This window comes from Exophiala spinifera, assembly GCF_000836115.1.
Source record: "Exophiala spinifera strain CBS 89968 unplaced genomic scaffold supercont1.3, whole genome shotgun sequence".
Taxonomy (NCBI): domain Eukaryota; kingdom Fungi; phylum Ascomycota; class Eurotiomycetes; order Chaetothyriales; family Herpotrichiellaceae; genus Exophiala; species Exophiala spinifera.
In genome coordinates, this window is record NW_015622515.1 from 3,330,300 (window position 1) to 3,349,814 (window position 19,515).

At 52.3% G+C, this 19,515-nt stretch overlaps 7 protein-coding genes across 7 annotated transcripts; 3 read left to right on the plus strand and 4 right to left on the minus strand.

The window, feature by feature from the left end:
- Positions 1-281: 281 nt before the first annotated feature.
- On the plus strand, positions 282-2,736 carry PV08_04956 (uncharacterized protein; the record flags this gene model as incomplete). The annotated part of the gene is made up of 3 exons (XM_016379300.1): positions 282-404; positions 453-1,222; positions 1,272-2,736. The coding sequence occupies 3 exons, from the start codon at positions 282-284 to the stop codon at positions 2,734-2,736; spliced, it is 2,358 nt and encodes a 785-aa protein (XP_016237977.1).
- Positions 2,737-3,905: 1,169 nt separating this feature from the next.
- Positions 3,906-4,418, minus strand: PV08_04957 (uncharacterized protein; the record flags this gene model as incomplete). The annotated part of the gene is made up of 1 exon (XM_016379301.1): positions 3,906-4,418. One exon carries the CDS (start codon positions 4,416-4,418, stop codon positions 3,906-3,908), a length of 513 nt encoding a protein of 170 aa, XP_016237978.1.
- Positions 4,419-5,783: 1,365 nt separating this feature from the next.
- PV08_04958 (uncharacterized protein) lies at positions 5,784-7,286 on the minus strand (the record flags this gene model as incomplete). The annotated part of the gene is made up of 1 exon (XM_016379302.1): positions 5,784-7,286. The coding sequence occupies one exon, from the start codon at positions 7,284-7,286 to the stop codon at positions 5,784-5,786; it is 1,503 nt and encodes a 500-aa protein (XP_016237979.1).
- An 847-nt stretch (positions 7,287-8,133) lies between these two features.
- Positions 8,134-10,080, plus strand: PV08_04959 (uncharacterized protein; the record flags this gene model as incomplete). Its single annotated transcript, XM_016379303.1, has 1 exon — positions 8,134-10,080. The coding sequence occupies one exon, from the start codon at positions 8,134-8,136 to the stop codon at positions 10,078-10,080; it is 1,947 nt and encodes a 648-aa protein (XP_016237980.1).
- Positions 10,081-10,739: 659 nt separating this feature from the next.
- On the plus strand, positions 10,740-11,546 carry PV08_04960 (uncharacterized protein; the record flags this gene model as incomplete). The annotated part of the gene is made up of 1 exon (XM_016379304.1): positions 10,740-11,546. The coding sequence occupies one exon, from the start codon at positions 10,740-10,742 to the stop codon at positions 11,544-11,546; it is 807 nt and encodes a 268-aa protein (XP_016237981.1).
- Positions 11,547-12,485: 939 nt separating this feature from the next.
- On the minus strand, positions 12,486-13,959 carry PV08_04961 (3-deoxy-7-phosphoheptulonate synthase; the record flags this gene model as incomplete). Its single annotated transcript, XM_016379305.1, has 4 exons — positions 12,486-12,664; positions 12,789-13,691; positions 13,785-13,842; positions 13,954-13,959. The coding sequence occupies 4 exons, from the start codon at positions 13,957-13,959 to the stop codon at positions 12,486-12,488; spliced, it is 1,146 nt and encodes a 381-aa protein (XP_016237982.1).
- A 418-nt stretch (positions 13,960-14,377) lies between these two features.
- Positions 14,378-19,096, minus strand: PV08_04962 (glycogen debranching enzyme; the record flags this gene model as incomplete). Its single annotated transcript, XM_016379306.1, has 2 exons — positions 14,378-14,464; positions 14,519-19,096. The coding sequence occupies 2 exons, from the start codon at positions 19,094-19,096 to the stop codon at positions 14,378-14,380; spliced, it is 4,665 nt and encodes a 1,554-aa protein (XP_016237983.1).
- Positions 19,097-19,515: the final 419 nt, after the last annotated feature.

The following is a 19,515-nucleotide window of genomic DNA, read 5'->3' on the forward strand; positions in this document are numbered from 1 at the left end:
TTAGCAGATAAGAAGCTGAGACGCAATATTTGCGTCGCTGCGGTCTTTGGAGGAAGAGGAGTATATCGACTCGGTGGGATGTTCAGTGGAGAGCGACGCGGGGAGGAATCTCGTCGCGGTCTCCATCAAATAACGGACACAGATGGCCCGACATCTCTGTTGGCGACCAGAAGAACTGATTGAACTGTCCAGCAGCCCCATCCGGACCAGTCCATTCCTGCCGACTGAACTCATACTGCCGTCCTAGGGCCGCTGTCCTCACCAGCAGCGCATGGCCGTTCATGGACTTTCTCAAATCCGCCGTCGCCTCTGCAATTGCAATTTCCAGTTCCTTCCCAGTCACCATCGGAGATCGAATTGACGCGGGAGAATCGATATGGAGCTTGCATAACGGCGTTAAGAAGGTACCAAAGGGTCAGTGCAAGGCCGGATAGTTGCTGAAGATGATTTAGGATGACAACACTCCCTGCTGCCTCTTCACCTTTGACATCAACAAAGACAAAGCACGGTTACCCCTAGCAAAGAATGCTGCCCGAAAACTGAGAACATTGAGGCATCCTGGAGTCATAAGAGTCATAGATGTGGTTGAGAATGAGACGAATATCTACATCATCACAGAAAAGGTTACACCGTTGAGCTGGCATATAAAGCGCCAGAGTCTAAGCGAGGAGACCATAAAATGGGGATTGTACAGCGTATCCTCTACCCTGAAGTTTATCAACAATGACGCTTCTTCTGTTCACGGCGCGATCCGCGTCTCATCTGTGTATACTAGTGAAAGCGGTGAGTGGAAGCTCGGCGGCTTCGAATTGTTGAGTTCCATGAACGAGGACGATGCTGTCATCTATACATATGGAAGCCTGCTGCCAGACTCCAATCGATATGCGCCTCCCGAAGTGGTTAATGGCGGCTGGTCCGCAATCAAAAGGAACCCTCTTGGAGCGCCAGACGCCTACGGCTTGGGTACCTTGGTCTTTGAAGCCTTCAACGGCAGCTTCATGGGCAGTGATCAGCTCGGCCAACCCCGACGTGTACCTGCCAGCATGGTTCAAAGCTATAGAAGGCTGGTCAATGCAAACCCCAAGCTGAGACTACCGGCAAGCCATTTTGTCGACCAGGGAAAGAAGACGGGAGGCTTCTTTCAGACCCCTCTCATCCACATCACAGAAGAGGCCGACAGCCTAGGGTTGAAGAGCGAAGAAGAAAGAGACCAATTTCTTGCGTGAGTCTTTCGCTCTAGCCTAGCTGTTCCGCCTGACTGACTTGAACAGCGAACTTGACGAGCTTACAGATGACTTTCCAGAGGAGTTTTTCAAAATGAAGATTCTGCCTGAGCTTCTGAAATCGGTAGAATTCGGTGGTGGAGGACCAGGTGTCTTTGGAGCAATCATGAAGATTGGACTGAAAATGTCGGATGAAGAGTTTGAATCCAGACTCGGCCCTCTGATCATTCGTCTTTTCAATAGTCCGGATCGTGCCATGAGGGTGTGCCTACTGGACAACCTACCTCTGATGATCGACAGAATATCCCAGAAAGACGTCAACAACAAGATATGGCCTGCCATGACGACTGGCTTCACCGATACTGCGCCTGTTGTCAGAGAGCAAACAGTCAAGGCCGTTCTATTGGTCATTTCGAAATTGTCTGACCGTATCATCAATGGTGATCTCTTGAGGTTCTTGGCCAAGACCGCGAATGATGAACAGCCTGGCATCCGTACGAACACCACAATCTGTCTAGGCAAGATCGCGAGGAATCTCGGGGGAAGTTCTAGATCCAAAGTGCTTATTGCAGCATTCAGCCGAGCTCTGAGAGATCCCTTCGTACACGCAAGAAACGCGGCTCTGATGGCTCTGAATGCCACAATCGATGTCTTCACCGACGACGATTGTGCTACGAAGATCCTTCCGGTCATTTGTACGGTGCTGGTGGATAAGGAGAAACTGATTAGGGATCAAGCGAACAGGACACTTGACAGCTACCTCCATCGGGTACGAAAATTCGCCTCTACAATGCCAGACAGCGCCCTGCCGCCCGAATCAGCTGCCGCCACGCATACGCCAGCGGCCCCTGCCAGAATGGGAAACCAAAATGATACAGGGTGGGCAGGATGGGCGATCTCGTCATTCACGAACAAGATAGCTGCTGCGCGAGGAGAGATGGCTCCCACTGGCACGACAAATGGATCAGTGCCACAAACACAGTCGCTGCCAGCGTCCGGTCGGGCGACTCCAAGTGTAAACGTTGTACCTGAAAAACCGATATCTTCATCTAGCCGGATCCAGCCCGGGACGGCTAGAAGTTCTACCTCGCAGCCACCGGAGATTGAATATGTGTTTGAGGATGATGCTACGGCTGCCTGGGGCACTATGGACGAGGAAGGCGATAACTTCTTCGATGCATCCTCTAATCACTCGGCAAGGCCCCCAAGCCCTGGACCCGCAGCCGCTTTTGATGATGGAGGGGAGCCGGATTTCGCAGGGTGGTTGGCCGCACAGTCGAAAGCTAAATCCAAGAAGCAGTTGCCCAAGGGTCTGACCAAGACGACAGCCACTGGTGGAGGAGCCCTGGGCGTTCGACCAACAGGACCTCCAAGAGCTGCATCGGCTGGCGTCACCGTCACTTCCAAAAGACCAGCAGCCCCTGCCGTTGCGAAGAAAGAGGCGAAGAAGGAAGTCCCAAAACCGAAGGAACCGGATCTGAATGATGACGACTGGGGTGCTGACTGGGAATGAGCACGCTCCTTTTTCAGAGACAACGATACGAAACGTCTGCTGCATATTAGCGATGGAATCAATCAGAGGAGCGCACATGAACACGGTCGACGAGCAAGGCGTTGGGGTCAGAATCCGATTGTATATACACCGCGTTCGATCGTACTTCATATATGAGGTGCAAAATGAATCGTGTGTTGAAAGGGTTTGATCTCAAGCACAGTGGCGAATCTCGTCTGCGTTCATGAAATTTAAATCCACAGAGGGTGTGTCTCTCAACGTTTTCATCGCCACGACAGTCTACACTCACTCTGGCTCGTTACTGTCAGAACAGTCACTCTTCGTGCATGTCGGCAAGCATGGATCGTGCCGGACCAGACGACAACTTCAGCAGAGCGCTTTCTGAATTAGAAGATCTTGATGCCTTGAAAGAGGAACGACAGAAGGGGTCTCGATTCGCCATTGACGACGGCCCTCGACGCTCTCGAAGCGGTGCATCAGCGGCCACCACCTGCTCCTGACAGCCTGTCGGACAGAGTGGTTCCCCGGCAGCTCTCGACTTACATTGACCCGCCCGAACACCAGCAACGAGCCTATAACGCGCTGGGAGAGCCGGAACCCTCGCTGCTCGGGTCAGGAATGGGAATGCTGGGCGCTCAAAAGGATCATTCGGGAAGAGTTGGGCTTGGGTGACGACAGGATAAAATTCATCTCGCAGAAGCATAGAAGGATGCAACGGAACGATTGGGCCAAAATGGCAGCTTCAAACTACCAGGAGTTGGCAGGTGGGCAATTAAAAAGGCACCTTCTTTGTCTTGGTACCGTATCGTGAGCCAACCTGGCCCTTCGTGATATTTGTGAAACCCGTACTTAGTACTGGTAGAGAGATATAGTGTCATAACCATATGTCAGGCAACACAACAAGAGCGAGGTTGAGAAATGTACCGTGAGCGAGGAGTAACCGGTATTCGCTCAATCTCACTCACTCACGACCGATCCGTTTCTCGAGAGCCACCATCCAGGGGAATTTTTTTTTTTTTTAAAAAAAAAACTTCGTTTTCGGTTTCATTCGTATTTTAGCTGCAGGTTCTATACCTGATTCAATCGTACAGGGGAGGAGGAGTATGGGAAGTACCGAGGATGTATGGAGTACTTTGGGGGTCTCTTCATTTGATTCTCGAGTTGATTGTTCATTTGATTCTCCCATCCTTCGCCATCTCCCTCATGACCTCTATCGTCTTCTCCACGGCGAGCTGGGCCATCTTCCACTCCTTTTCCCTGGCGGCCCCGAGTGCCGCGTCGTCTCCCTCGAGGTCGTAATGGAGCCATTCGAAGGTGTACGTCATGTAGAGGTTGCCGCCGGCGTCCTGGCTGATGACGTTCTGCACCTTGCTGCCGTCGGGCTGGTGGAACTCGACCTTCATGGGCTCGAAGGCGACGCAGCGCTCCTGCACGCGCCGGCCGCCCTCGCGGAACACGACCTCGCGCACCGTCACCGGCAGGCCGTGCTCGCTGGTGGACTCGGAGATGACGTCGGTCGAGACGATGGCGGCCCCGACAAAGTCTTGCGCGGCGCGGATCTTCTTCAGCAGGCCCTGCCAGATCTGCGCGTACGTGAGCACCGGGCTCGCGCCGGGCGGGTTGATGGGCGCGCTGAAGGCGACGTAGTTGGCTGGTGCCGGGGTAGAACGTGTTCCACTCATGATGGGTGACGGCGATGGTGGTGGTGGTGGTACGATGGGTATAACAATTGTCGTCGACAGCCTTTGGAGACTGTACACCTCACGACAAAACGTTGAACCCTGGAAGATCCTTCAGGATTGATTGGGTCTTCGATTGGACTGTGGTCGGAGCCAAATAGGCAAAGTAGGTAGGTTGGAAATGCGGTACTCGTAGAAGATTACAAGCCTTTATTTAGCTAGAGCAGTTCCTCAGTCACTCATTCGGTGAAGAAGGAGGTGGTGGGTGCTGATGAGATGATCTTCTTTCTTATAATACGTCAGATTCGGGTGAGGCGAATACAAGTGAGTAGGTACAAAGTAAGCCAGGTAGTTACAAAGTCTCCGAGCGAGGTGGTGGTGAATCGGACCGTTTAGATAAGCGTCGGTGTTGGTTTATTGCGAAGGCCCGACGGCTGACACTTGAACGTTGAAGCAGCTCAGGTACGTGTGTATTAGGTGATGATGACGATGCGGGGAGGGGAGGCCAATGTGTCACCAGATCGATCCATTGACGAGTTGCTCGTACGAGTATTGTTTTTCCCTCCGTACGCATGGAGTACGAGATACTTGTCTTCACTCGTACAGTAATTTGCACGATCCCCGTAGCTGTTCAGCCTCGTCGGGGACAATCACGTGAGGGATCCCTCGTGGGCACACATCAACGCACTTGGAGAAACGGTGGAACAAGACTACAAGATTATTTTTATGCAGGAATCCACAAAGAGATAATGACATGCAGGTCGAGGGAAGCCACTTCTGATATTGACATGGCGTCCTAGCTGAAAACAGATAACGAAGCTCCTGTGCTGGGATGACGAGCTCTAGTCTAGCTGACTCACGCCCCAAAAGATAACTAAGCGGAGCCTTGGTGAGCATAAACTCATATATCGAACAGAACGAATTCTACCACCAAATCAACCAAATCAATCATTCAGGTTGCATCTTCTTCGATGGTGTAGTGGGTTCGTAGAAAATCGTTCTTCTATCGTCCGAGCAGTTCCTAACATTCGTTCAGTAACATCTCGGCTTGTCACGCCGAAGCCCGGGGTGTATGTTTCTCTCCTCCTTTCTCTCCTGGCATTCCGACTAATAAGTCATTCAGTCAATTCCCCGTCGAAGAGACTCGATTCTTTTTTGTTTTTTCCCTTCACAGAATATTTGTTTCTCTTTTTTGCAGGAGTGTGTAAAATTACCCTGTGGGCCTAGTGTACGGCGGGGCTTCGATTAGTTTTTTTGTACGCAGTGCGATGGGTCCATCCAAGGGTGAAGAAACTTGTGCTGTACATTGCATGCACAGCACATGTCGAACTGCCGTTGCCGATGCATTATCTCGAACGAACAAGGTGGCTACCACCCACTCACCTCGTCCTCGCCCTCGGGAGCCGTGTACTGCAGCCTTTTCGCAATACCGTTGGCAGTCTGCCAGACACGCAGGAGGTTCCCGCCAGCCACTTTACCCGCATCCGCATCACTGACACCCATCTTCAACAGTTCAGCAATCAGGTCGGGGTACTTATCTACTCCCTCCAGGCCTTCTGGAGTGAGTTCTCCCATGCCGTCAAAGTCACTGCCGAGTCCGACATAGTCATAACCGATCCTGTCACCCACGTAGACAATGTGTCGAGCAACCTGGTGCAACGTGTTGTTCTTCTCGTAGAATTCCGGAAGCACACTCGAGTTTGGCGGGGGCAGGCACGAGATGAAAGCTGGTGAGAAATTGATCATCACCAGACTCTTAGTCTCTTTCACCAGATCCAGGATATCATCGTGGACGTTTCGTGGATGAGGGCACAGGGCAAACGCTGACGAGTGAGAGAATATGACGGGGGCCGCGGAGGTTTTGTTGCTCAGCACGGCTTTCTGAGTCCAATATGAGGTGTGGGAAATATCCACCAGCATCCCGAGCCGATTCATCTCGAGGATGACTTTTCTGCCGGCAGGTGTCAATCCACCGCGGTGATACGGAGCAATCTTCGTTTCTCCCTTTGAAGTTATGAGTGCAGCGTCTGCGAATGCATTGTGACAATTCCAGGTAAGTGTTGCTGCACGGACGCCCAGGGCATAATACAGCCGGAGTGTCGACAGAGGAGCAGACTGGGGGACTTGATGCAGCCCTTCGATGCTTATCGGTGAAATCAGGGATTTTGTGGCACGGAAGTTGCTCAGAGCCACCACGAGTGGAGTGGTGGCAGAGGTGAAGTTGTTTGGATATTCATTCTGGATTCTCCGGACGAGGTCGATCTGCGACAAGGTATGAGCAACAGCAGTGGCATATGTTTCATCCGAAAAATCAACACTGGCATCATCGGGACAGCCGACAAACGCACTCCAAAACGATCCTCCTACTTGACCTGCTCGCAGTCGCGGCAAATCAACGTCCAGCTCCATTCCCCCGTTCTCGAACTTGTCTTTGAATTTCGTGGTATGTATTTTATTTTGATAAGCGATCCGAATGAAGATGGCCAGGTCATTGTGGCCATCTATGAGAGGAGTATGATTGAGGATAGCAGAGACTCTGTCCTCGATTGTCTGGGGAGGCTTTGTGGGTAGTGGCAACGGGTCCTGGTTATCTCCAAACTTTGGTCTGAGCACGGTGACTACAACAACGAGGAAGACAATCATCGTGAAGAGAAGCCCCATTCCCTCCGAAGTAGAGCGCGCAGCTCTTGACGTGACGGATTCTGTGTCGTCTTTTTCATCATCATAATCTTGGCTTGTTTTCAAGTCTGGTTCGGATTGTGAAGGCTGGATGCCGGCGTAGCCATGATACCTCGAGAAGCCGTCTCCTTGAATTTCTGGAGCGGGTTCATTATGAGGAAGGAGGGGGTTGAGTTCGGTGACTGGAGCCATCGTGCCTTGGATGACACCGCAAATATACAGCTCAGCAAGAGGAGGGATCGCGTTATACACAGTCCAGGCCTCGCCTCCGGTGAGATACCGCTCCTGATGCGAGTCCAACTACCTTCCAAAGGATCGAAGACGATGCCGCAGGCAGATGGCCGACTGCGCAGCGTCGAGCTTCTCGAAGGCGGAGGTTGGACAGCGGCTTATCGATAGCACGGGATCACAGTCAAAAGGTGGACCCGACAACAGACACCAGGGCACGGCTACGCGGTACGGGAAGCCCCAGGCTCCCAGGAGACGAGGCATGAGGTACGATGCGTCCTGAAGTCGAAGGCGGCGATCTTTTCTGGGCAAGGCCACTGTCAGCGTCTATCTAGACATTTCTTCCTTGTGGTCATCCCCAAAAAGAGCAATGGTTCGGTATCCGTAGGTGCGGAAAGTCTTGTAGCTGTCTGGGTCGGAGCCCCTGAATCCTCCAGAATGGCAATCGGTAAACATTGACATTGACCAGCCAACAATTCAATGGTGTTCACACCGAGCCAAAGCAACCATGAAGTCTGGCTGAGCTGGCAGTGTTCATTGGCGACTGGGCGGTAAATTTGAGTGTAACACGCCCACCAATCCAGGGATCCTCACCAAGGCCACCGCAAAAGCGAAGTAAAACGCGTCTCGGACGCACGACATGCCCCCTTGTTTGCTCAACCCCGGATCCACCACGTTGGCATGACAGACTATCAATTTCCATCGTTCCCTGGCAGTATCGTCTGTTGTTTTTTCCGCCGGCTTTTTTTTCCCTGCATCGCACTTGCTTATATGACATCCAGTTGCTGATTCGCGCCTTCATTTCGCAGTCATGTCTGCCAATTCTGGAAATGGCGGCGTGAGAAACCTTCGAGCTATGTTCGAGAACAAAGCGACCGACCAAGCCTCATCTCCCCCCAGTCGAGGTCGATCCCCCAATCCTTCTGAATTTTCGAACGGCAGTAGACCGGTCAGCAAAGTCAGGGCGAGCTTCGTCGCAGTCGAGAGGCCTGGCGAGAACGGTTCCGCCCCCATACTGGGCCTGCGGAGAACAAGTGACCTGAGCAACAGAGACGAGAACAAAGAAAATTCTTCGATAGCAGCCTTATCTCCCGAGCGACGACCTCTCGCAAGGGAAATGTCCTCATTCGACGGTTCTCGGAAGGAAGGACAATATCCCAATGGATCGACGCAGGGAGGATTGGGAGATATTTTGAAAGGATCAGCATTCGCCGACAATGGGTTACCAAAAGATAAATCGGATAACAGGGACGCAACCAAACTCGTCTCTGGACCTCAGACAATAAAGAAGTCGGTTGAAGCATCTTCTCAACCCAAGGACGCGACAAAGACTACAGGACTGGGCTCCGGGGCTCAGAGCAATGGGAAAATGTCCGGGTCAGCCCCGAAGAACGTACAGCCCGCAAAACCAACACAATCTACCAAACCACCACCTGTGAAACAGATTGTGACCAAGCCTCCACCAAGCACAAAGTCGAATCCTGCTTCTCAGTCACCTCTGACTTCCAAACCATCGCCTAAAACACCCACTTCGCCCATAGCGCACATAAGAGGAGGGCCTGCGAAAATCAAGGGTGTCATGGAATCCGCGAAGAGAGCACAAGAGGCCAGAGAGGCTGCAGAGCAGAAATCAGCGAAGACAAGTAAGCCACAATCTACAGTACCGGCCGCCAGGTCGAATCTACAAGCGAAGCAGAGCAGCCAGCCCATAAAGAAGGACCCGGCATCCACTTCGCCAAAAGTTCCCAAGTCTCCCAGAACGATGCGACCGAAATCGCCAACAAGGCCTGCAAGACTTCCAGCTGCAGCAACAGCTCCAACAGCGGCATCGGCGGCCAAACATGACGCACAGCATTCACCAACAGAAACCGCTCCTCGCAAGTCTATCACGAAAAGAGCTTCTACAACCTCCATGAAACCGCCTCGAGCTAGTATGCCGTCTTCGACGGGCCCCGGAATACTTGCAAAGAAGACATCACGTGCATCTCTCGCCAATGGTCATGGTCACGGTCATGGGCATGAAAGACCCACCTCTCGAGTGAGCACAAGCAGGGCCGATGATGGATTTCTCGCGAGGATGATGAGACCAACGGCGAGTAGTGCTCAAAAGGTTCACGACAAAGTTCAAGTCAACAGCCCACCTCGATCGAAAGCGGCGTCTTCCCACAAGCACAAGGATGCATCGAAACAGAAGATTCCAACGCCAAAGATGCATCGAGAAGTAGCCGAGCACGGAGCAGGGGAAACCAAAGATGATGCGCCAGTTGAGGAGGAGCATTCGCATGAAGTCGCTGGTCATTCGACTCTACAAGTCGTCGAAGAGGATACTCAGCCGTCGAATGCCGAGGCCGCAGCAACTAAGCCTGACGATGAGCCCACAGAAACAGAAGCCGTGCCACCAGCTGCAGAGCCCATTTCTGACGAGGCCAACTCAGATCTACCTATCTCTTTGGAGCCATCAAGTTCCGATGCCCCTGGTCCCATTTCTGAAGAGATCCCAACAGCGCCTGATGAAGTCAACGAAGTCGAGCCTGAGAAGACTGCTCTCATCGATGCGACCGAGACAAAGTCAACAATCGCCTCCGAAGATGCCGAGGCAAAGTCAGATACCCCTGTGGGTGAAATTGAGCCAAAGACTGCTGTGCCTACCGAGTCGGTAGAGCCAACAACTTCAACACCCGCTGATGTACCGGAATCGGTGACAGCTGCCACTTCTGCTGCAACTGAACCCGCCGACAAAGACAGTGGTGATGTTTAGCAGATTGCTTTCTTTTGAAGAATTCGATTCAGAAGTCCCAGATTATTTCATGATTCAACTTTTTCAGCGTTCAGCGATTTCGAGTTTCTTGCAGTACCTTCTTTAGCGACATTCGAAATGTCAATTACATATTTTGTCTTGACTGGAATGTTTTTGTTGTGTGTTGACGACCCTTTTTGACTTTAACTCAGGCTGAGTCCAAACATGGTAAGGCGTCATTGTTTCGAGTTTATTGATATGCACTTCCGGCATCAACATTCCCTATTGACACCGATTTCGGGTATAGCGTACCTATTCAAGTCGATTTCAGGTATAACGCTGCTGCGATGTTTCATTGTGTTCTGTATATCTGATCGGTAAGGTCATTATGTCTGTTATTCAAGACCTTTTGCGGAATTGATGATTTGGTTGTCCTCGTTCTCCGCTGCCTACGCATGATCATTTAATGGATCGCTGCTACTCGTGCGGTGCTGATTTTCCTTTATGCCTTTTGAACGTCAAAGGATGCCGGGTGGTCCATCATAGCAGGTCATAAAAAGGGCAAAGGCGTCGTCATGGCATGGGCTGTGATACCTCACAGACTAGAGCATATTCACCTCACAAACACAAAACAGTCTTGATATCAAGATTTCTTACAGAAAAAAACAGAAAACAACAGTATGCATCTATTGGCGGCAAAAGTCGCACTCATCCTGGCCTTCATCTCGGCTCAGGTCGGTGCTATCCCAGCCTCGTCTCCTCAAGAACGAGGTGTCGGATCCGGATCACACCACGGAGGGGCCGATCATCCATACGGTGGTAATTGGCAAGGGGGCACCGGCGGGATGGGGGGTGGACACACAGGCGACAAGGATGGACAGCACGGCGGTCCAGGAAGAATGGATGGAAATGGAAAAGGGAATGGAAACCAAGGCGGCGGTGGCTTTCGAGGCAAGCACGGCCCCGGCCCGGACGAGGACGACGATCTAGCTCGTCGTGACCTGGTTGACGGCGACAAATTTCGCCACGGACCACCGCCGAGCAATGGCGGCGGCGGCGGTTTGCATCGCGGCGGCATGGAATACGGTCGCAAGCCGGCAGGTACCGGTCACGGGCCCATTCCCGAGGAGGAATTCGACGACGAGGCGCCCGCACACCTGGATCGTCGACACGATTACATCAAGGACCCTCTCGCCGGATGGAAGTGGTGGCAGAAGCAACCCGCCTACGGCAAGATCCCCACGGGGAATCCCAACGCCGGGGTCATCGACATGAAGGACGACCCCATCATGGACAGGATCCCGCAGAGGAAGAAGCGAGACGGGGACGAGGATGCAGCCGGCAGCAACAGCAACGAGAGGCGCTCGTATCGGCAACAGGAAGATCGATTCTCCCCCGATCGCACGCCTCCCGAGCCACTCGACCACACTTTCTGGCGAGACTTCAAGAACGCTAAGCCTGGGAAGATGATTCCCAAGGAACACTAAGGAAGCAGCGGCAGCAGCAAACTACCTCAGGTGTGGGTATGTACCTGAGGTAGGTGGTCTAGGCCGATGGAAATCGTCAGCTGGAGTCGGCCTCTGAATGGGAGTAAGGGATACTGTAACTTAGTCGGTTCATCATTAGTTGGTCAGGCCATCACCGGGTCACACAGTCAGTACCAGTGCTCTCGTCATTGATGGGTTTCTTTCACCAAGGGCCGAGCAGGTCTTGCCCTTATTTGCACCTTGGTTATGCTTACGTGCGAGACTTTTGTCGTCGACGGTCGTTCGCTTCGCATTTCAGCACCAGTCACGAAAATAAAAGATCAAGGAAAAAGGGGCCAGGGCTGTTGACCTTTCTATCTTTTAACTCTGGTCTTCCGCCCGTTCGACCTTGGGGCTTCACTCAACCCTGGAAAAAGATTACAGACAGGACGGGACATGACATGGCGTCACTGGTCAGAGAGTCAGAAGGAGGATCCCGACCGAATGCCAATCAATGGCCTACTGCCTCTCTAACTACTCACGTCAGTGGAACGCGCTGCTGTGGAAAAGAAAAGATAGCAAAGCAATACGTCAACGCCAGTCGGCAAGACTGTCCTGTTGTGATATCTATCACATTTGTAATACCTCGAGTACCTGATATCTCGTACTTTGTTGAACCCATTCAATTTCAATTTTCCTTTTCCTTTGCCCAGGACCTTTGGAAACCCCAACGCGCCTCGGGAGATGTGTACACAAATGCCAATCCATAACGAAATAAAAGAAAAAGGGCTCCAATACCGGACTTTTTTGTTTTGTTCTCCTTTTCTTTTGCTCCCCCCCCTCCAATCCCATGTTCTTTCGTTTATCGTTCGCTCTCTGTCACCGTCTTTTTGTTCTTTCCGCAAAAAACATCTAAACATGGCCGACCTGCTTATCGTCTTGGCTCGTGGTTTGGCTCAATTAGGAGGATGCAACACCATTCACGGCCTTGATGGGACCAAGTTTCTCTCTTCGCTTCCGAACGGCAGTCGCGAGCACTTCGAGGACGGACTCGGTGTCTTCCCACCCTATACAGGCGTCGGTTATCGACTGGCCATATTTCAGACCTGCCTTGCCTTCTGGAGGGACTTTTTGAGTTCCTGAAACCGGAGGGAAACGCACAACGTCAGTAACCAAAATTGTCCTCGGAGCGCGGCAAGCAAGGCACTTTATAGCAAGCATGGCCAAAAAGCCAAAAGCCACAAAAAGAATCAAAACACTCACCTTCGTTGATATGACTTTCGATCATGACACCCATGATACCGTCCTCTCCGCCTTCAATCTGTTCGGCCAAGACTTTGGCGACCTTGGGCTGGTTCTTGTGTTGCTTCTCGCTGTTTCCGTGAGAACAGTCGACCATCAACCTCGGCTTGAGACCCTTGGAGACCAACTTTTCCTTTGCCTTTTTGATGCTCTCGCTGTCGTAGTTGGTGCCGGTGGTGCCGCCTCTCAAGATCACAAAGCAGTCCTCGTTGCCAACGGTGCCGACGATGGCGACGACGCCGGGCTTCGTGACGGACAGGAAGTGGTGCGGGTGCCTGACGGCGCCGATGGCGTCGATGGCGACGCCCAGCGTGCCGTCGGTGCCGTTCTTGAAGCCCACGGGGAACGACAGGCCCGAGGCCAGCTCTCGATGCAGCTGGCTCTCGGTGGTGCGGGCGCCGACGGCGCCGACGCTCAGCAGGTCAGCCAGGAACTGCGGGCTGATGGTGTCGAGCATCTCGCTGGCAATCGGCATGCCGCGCGCCGTCAGGTCCACGAACAGCTGCCGGCTGAGTCTCAGGCCCTTGTTGATCAGGAAGCTGCCGTCAATCTCGGGGTCGTTGATCAAGCCCTTCCACCCGACCGTCGTCCGGGGTTTCTCGAGGTACGACCGCATCACGATCACCAGGTCGTCCTTGTACTTTTCCTTCATCTTGAGCAGCCGGTCGCAGTAGTCGAGCGCAGAGACCGGGTCGTGGATCGAGCAGGGGCCGATGATGACCAGGAGTCTGCGGTTGGGGTCTGTGTCGTTGACGACGGCGACGCTGTCGTTTCGCCCCTGTAGCACCGTCGCCTTGGACTCTTTCGTCTGTGGGATTTCATGCTGGAGCAGGTCCGGCGGCGTGAGAGGGTTGTAGCCACGAACTAGATCGGACACACAAGAGTCAGAAACCCGCCACCCACGTCTCCGAGACGGACAGGTTGAAGAAAACCAAACGAGACGAGAACGTCACATACTCCGCCAGTCTTCCGAACTCTCTTGGTCGCCCACATGCGGGTTGGTGATGTAGTAGGACTGTTTTTGCGTTGTGTGAGTCAGTCAAACAGCCACGGCGACCTGTAGAGGAGAATGCGGGGGATCCAGGTCAATTGCGCAGTGGGAAAAGATCCGGGACAGGACACTCACAGCCATGATCCAATGTCTATGCAGCTAGGAAAAATGCAGACAGACAACAAACTGCAGGACAAAAGGGACAAAGGAGGTTCGAGGCGAGAGAGAAAGAGAGAGTGTGGTGCGTGTTGGGTCACTTGACGGCGGTCACCATCAAACTTTCCATTCTTCCATATTTTTGGTTCCTGGCATGACAAAAAAACTTCTCGACTCGCCGATTGGACACGGACCACAGTCGCTTGGGACAAGGTTAGCAACAGCTACTGTAACTATTACACACGAGAGTATGTGAATGGATGTATCAAGTTTATTCTTTTGGTCTTCTCTAAGCTTTAGGTCATCACGTCTCCTTTTATAAAGCCCTCATATCTCCTCTGATCTCGCCTCATGTCACGGGCATTGTATTATGTATTTCCGGCCACCGCCATGTCAACCGCCATCATGAGCCATTCACCTCTGGTGCCAACACAGATGCATCTTGAAACAAGTCTAGCAGACATCCCGCAGACCACGCTTGGGTAGGTGACTAGAATACGCTGTTAGTCAATCAAATCAAATGTTTTGCACCGACCTCACTTACCGAATCGCCGCAAAAAGACCCATCCTTGTTGGTCAGTTCCGTCAATCCCTTCCATGGGCTGTCCTTGATGGCTTGTTTGCATCCTGCCATCCGCTGGGTCACCTGTTGAAACGATTCTATTCTCTCCTCTGCTGTGTGCCTTCGCTTCAGGTCGAACATCAACAATGCTCGCAAGAAAAATCCTGTCGGCCACAGCCACTCCGGTCCTTGATGATAGTTTCGCCCCTTTGAGGTCGCGAAATCAGTGGAATCCTCAGAGTTGACGTAGTAAGGTCGATAATTCAGATCAGTAGGATCAAGGGTACGCATGCCCGTCGGGCCCCGAAGGACATCATCACACATCTTCAGCGCTCGTAAAGCTCTTTCTTGTGTAAACAGATCGGGAGCCACCACCATCGCAATAGGGAAGTTGGGTCGCAATTGATAGTCCTCATACTCCTTGCCTGATCGGTACAAATCTTTGTAGATACCCCGACGATTGATAATCTTGGGGTCGATGTCCTCTTCAACATCGTCCTTGGGGTCGACTGGAACCCAGTAACACTTTTCGAAGTTCGCCTTGATGCGATCCGCCCAATCTTGAAAGGTAATCCTCTCCCCTGAGTCGGTCTCGACACCTGAATACTGATATTTCCCGGCCTTGTGAAGCTCCGCTACCCATTTCAAAGCACTGTACGAAAGGCCTGTAATCTCGACGGCAGCACCATCACGGGGAGTACCAGGAACTCCTTTACTCCCAGCTCGTTCGCTCTCGCCCATCTTATCCATCCAAGTGCCACAATTGAATTGGCTGCCTCCAAAGATGATACCAGTATTCCAGTCGACGTGCACGTCGATCTGGAATCCTTCTGGCTTCATTTGCATATCCAAATTCGGCCCAGCATTGTGCTCGCGGAAGGACAACCCAAAAGCGTGTCGTTGGAAGATTTCCTGAATAATATCTTCCACGGTTGATTCTTTCGAATACGCTCGGGGATCGTCATGAGGAAACCACGTGTCGTCATATGGAAGGAATCGTCGAGGAACCTTCTCCTGAAGAATTGACAGTCCATTGGGAGCAAGCTTGCAGTAGTCTTGGATGTTCTGGAGGAAGAACCACGGTGAGTCTCGAGAATTGTATCTCGGGGCAGCCCCACTACTTAGAAGATTCGGGATTAGGCCGTGCTTCAAGACACTTCCAAAGGCTTTGATGTGCTCTTTGGCCTCTTCAAACCGACCGGTACACAAGTACAGACCTCGGAGAGAGATGAAAACATCCCGACCCCAGCATCTTGCCCATGAGACCGAAAAGTGAGGTAGGCCAGCGGCAAGAGAAGGCACACTTCTGGTCGGCCACAGTGATGCAGACTTGACATAGCCTGTCTGTTGAACGCTGACCATGGCCAGACTCTGCACGAAGTCTTGACCTCTTCGGATATTTGGGCTCATTAATTCAATGCCTCTCTTAAACGCGGCGTCGTAGGCGATCTGGATGACCATTGCGAAATAACGGGGTAGCAAGTAGCTCGGAATCTCTCGGCAGGCATCGAACCGCTCTCTCAGCCATTTCGCCGGCTTGTGCAGCCGAGAATAGCCTTCCTGCTTGGATATTCTTTCCATTCGACCAACGATGAAATCCAGCGCCCATTGCCCTTGACGTAAATGATTGCAGAGAGGGTGGCCGAGATCGTTCTTTCGGACAATGGGCTCGACTACACTCCACCAGCCTTGAAGGCCGGCATAAACAAGTGGCCCGTGACCGGGAATGTTGTAAACGCCGTCCTGTCCATTACTGGAGTCGCGCTCTTCTGCATCACATCGATACAAAGCGAAGTTAAGATCAATCAAGTCGAGTTCTCCGAAAGCCTCCTCAGTCCCGCTGGCTAAAAACCTGTTGAGACCAAGCGAATGCTCTGCAGATGGAACCCAAGTCTCAAACAGGCAGATAGATCCAGGCGGGAAGAAATCATCTACTTGAATGATCGTGTCGCCGTCTTCATGTTGTACTGTGGCACCTTTGATCTTCCGCACTCGGGATGGAAGGCCCACAAGCTCACGCTCGTCTTCCAACGCAGCCTTTTTCGCAGCCTCGCTCTGATCAACCTCCAGTACCCAAGCACCAAGTTGTCGTGCTTTGGTACCGGAAAGGTGGACAGGGCTCAAGCCACCGTTTCCATTGCCAGAGCCTGGAAACGCGGTGTGCGCAATGAGGAAGTAACCCTTGCGAGAGTCTGGATGAACACGATGGAGGGTAATTATCTCACCCTCATGGTGCAAGAAGGTCTCATCATAACCGTCCTTGCCCATCATCGTGTGAATTTGGTTCAGCAGCTTTTTGACCCCTGCGATACCCCCTTCCCCAGGACCCACCTGAACCTCACCTTCAGAACTGATGGACGCATACGTCCGCTTCTCGTGGACAATCTCGACTAATTTCGGGTAGATCTCATCGAAGCCCATGACACTGCCGGTAGCACAAGCGCACATGTTCACAAGAGCGGCCGTAGGCAGGGTATCTCTGGCGTCTCTCTTCTGTGCAGGCATCTCGTTGTCGTGAGTGCAATCCATGAACAAAGCATGCACAGGGCTTTCACGAATGTGCATAACAACCTCTTGAGTTTTGGGTGTGCTGCCGTTAGTTCCATTGAGCAGGTTGTTGACTGGTTTCCTGGCACGCTGAGGAACATTCAGCTCGAAACTGCCGATTGGGCGACCGCAATGTCGGTGGACAATCCGGCTCAATTCCTGTGTGCTCCACGCCTGCATGGCTTCGCGGATCAACGCACTCAGGCCAAGTCGTTTGACAAACAGATAATCCATCTGCTCATTGCCGGTGAACAATTCTGCAAACACTGCCAGATTTGGCTGGACCTCTCGGGCCCGATCAAGCAAATATTCAGCCACGTGAATGGGAGTCGAGTGGCAGTTGTCGATCCGGAAGGCAGTAAAATACTTTGCCATCAATTGTACGTATTTAGTCATGTGCTCCCACAGGAAAGGGCTGTCTTCAGGGCCTTTGCCGTATCGCAACTTGACGCAATCACTCCATGGAATGAGTTCCCTGCGAAGATAAGGCCTCCAGTCAGGACCGGCATTGTCTTTCATAGCATCCGCAGCCCAAATCCATCCATTGACGGCCAGTGACAAGACTTCAGGCTTGTGTTTCTTTGTCGTGTCATTCAACGGCAGCCGAGCGAAATACGTTTCGATCAGGGGGTTTTCCTTGGTGATGGGGCCCAACCTAGGACCGTTCGCATCGAGTCGGGTGTATTGAAGTCGACCTTTGACCTGGTCCTTGATGGCAGCGACGTCGTCATCATATTCGCGATAGAAAGGGAGATTGAGCTCGTTAAGAATGGCTTTTACTTCCTCTTCGGCAGACGCGAAATCCGATCCCTCGTCGTACCGGCCGTGCAAAGCCGTGAGCATAGCTGAGCCAATCTCAGGATCGACCTTACGAGAATATCTGCCATCGATCCGTAGGCCATTTAGCAAGCCATGGTCCTTGAGAAAGGCTGCCTTCTGGAACAGCGACCATGACTTGAGGGAGTCAAGGCCACCACCAATACCATCCCCGAAGCCTTCGCGAGGTATTTTCGTTTTGCCATTTTTCCACGCTTCGAGTATAGCCTGCGTGTCTGTTTTAACATCGCATGCAAAATATTCCCATAGACGAATCTTGTCGATAACATGGGGCTGAATGCCGGCAATGACGTGATCTAGGTCTTCGACGCTGGTAAGATTGGTGGGCATCCCCAAGTCTGCGAGCTGATCACTATATTCGAGGAGAGCATCGTCCAGACATAGGGCCGACTCGAGCCATGGCGCAGTTTCAACATTGTAGCCTGCCTCTGGGTGCTCTTCCAGCCATTTGCTATTATTGGCAGTATGGTTGAAGACGACATCAGTCAGCCCAAGCAGTTCGTGTTCTTCTTCCATTGACTTTATCATGCGGGCCACGTCCTTCTCTCCGCCCGGGAAGAGTTCTTTGTCGAACGCCAACTGATCATAAAGACTGTAGGGAGAATTGGATTCGCCTCTTTCTTGTAAAGGTGTGAAATGCACCATGTTATAGCCTCTGCCGCTGATGCCTCTCAGATGTTTGTCCCAATCCCCAGGATAGTTGCCCATGAATTTGGATACAACGGAGAATATCCCCAGAGCATCCAAGGGCAACCGTGAGCCGGCCAGACTCAAATTCGGCTCGATGTCAATCCAGTAGGTTTCGGTCCGTGTAGGCTGGGGAGATTTCGTGGGCTCGAGTGAAAACTCCGGAAGAGGAGTATAAGTGGTATAGAAGCTGAACGCACCAGCGCAGGTAACCGGTATGTCAATCTCGAGTGTTCGATTGAAGTCAGGGTGCAGCTTGTATTCTTGGAAACGGCTCCGATCGAATCGTTCCCCCGGCTTGGGGATGTTGACCCAGAGACTGCCCTGGCGGCATATTGAACTTGCTCCCTCGATAGAGAATCTCAGGTAGTAGGCCGGCTCGGTGGGCGCAGGCAGGTAGACATATTGGTTGGGCACATCTGGAGCTCCAGAGTCATCCAGCGGTAGCAGGTAGATCTTGCGGGAACCTTGGTGAGTCTTTGGAGGCATTTTGGCAGAGGTCGTAGAGGCAAAGGAAAATGCGAAATAGCTCTGGAAACGAACTCCGAATCTTCACTCTCGAAGGCCTAGCGCTTTTGAGCGCGGCGCGAAGCGATAAAAACGCTCGAGGGTGGCGTAAAGAGAAATAAGAGAGCACGACAAAGATAATGCAAGGATGCGGGGCCGGTGAAGTGCTGTTCTTGGGAACTAGGAGATGGCCACAGGTGAACGGACTCAGTTTCAGGACAAAGTCAGTGAACAAACAAACAAATGTATATCAATACCAGAAAAAGCGACGCAGCCGGTATCAAGCTACGGCGACAGAAAGTCTGGGAGATGCAAAACCTGGGCAAAGGTGGCATCAGTGCTGGTTCCTGCATTCCGCCGACTGTACTACCTTGAGAAAGCCCATGATGATATCATCGTCC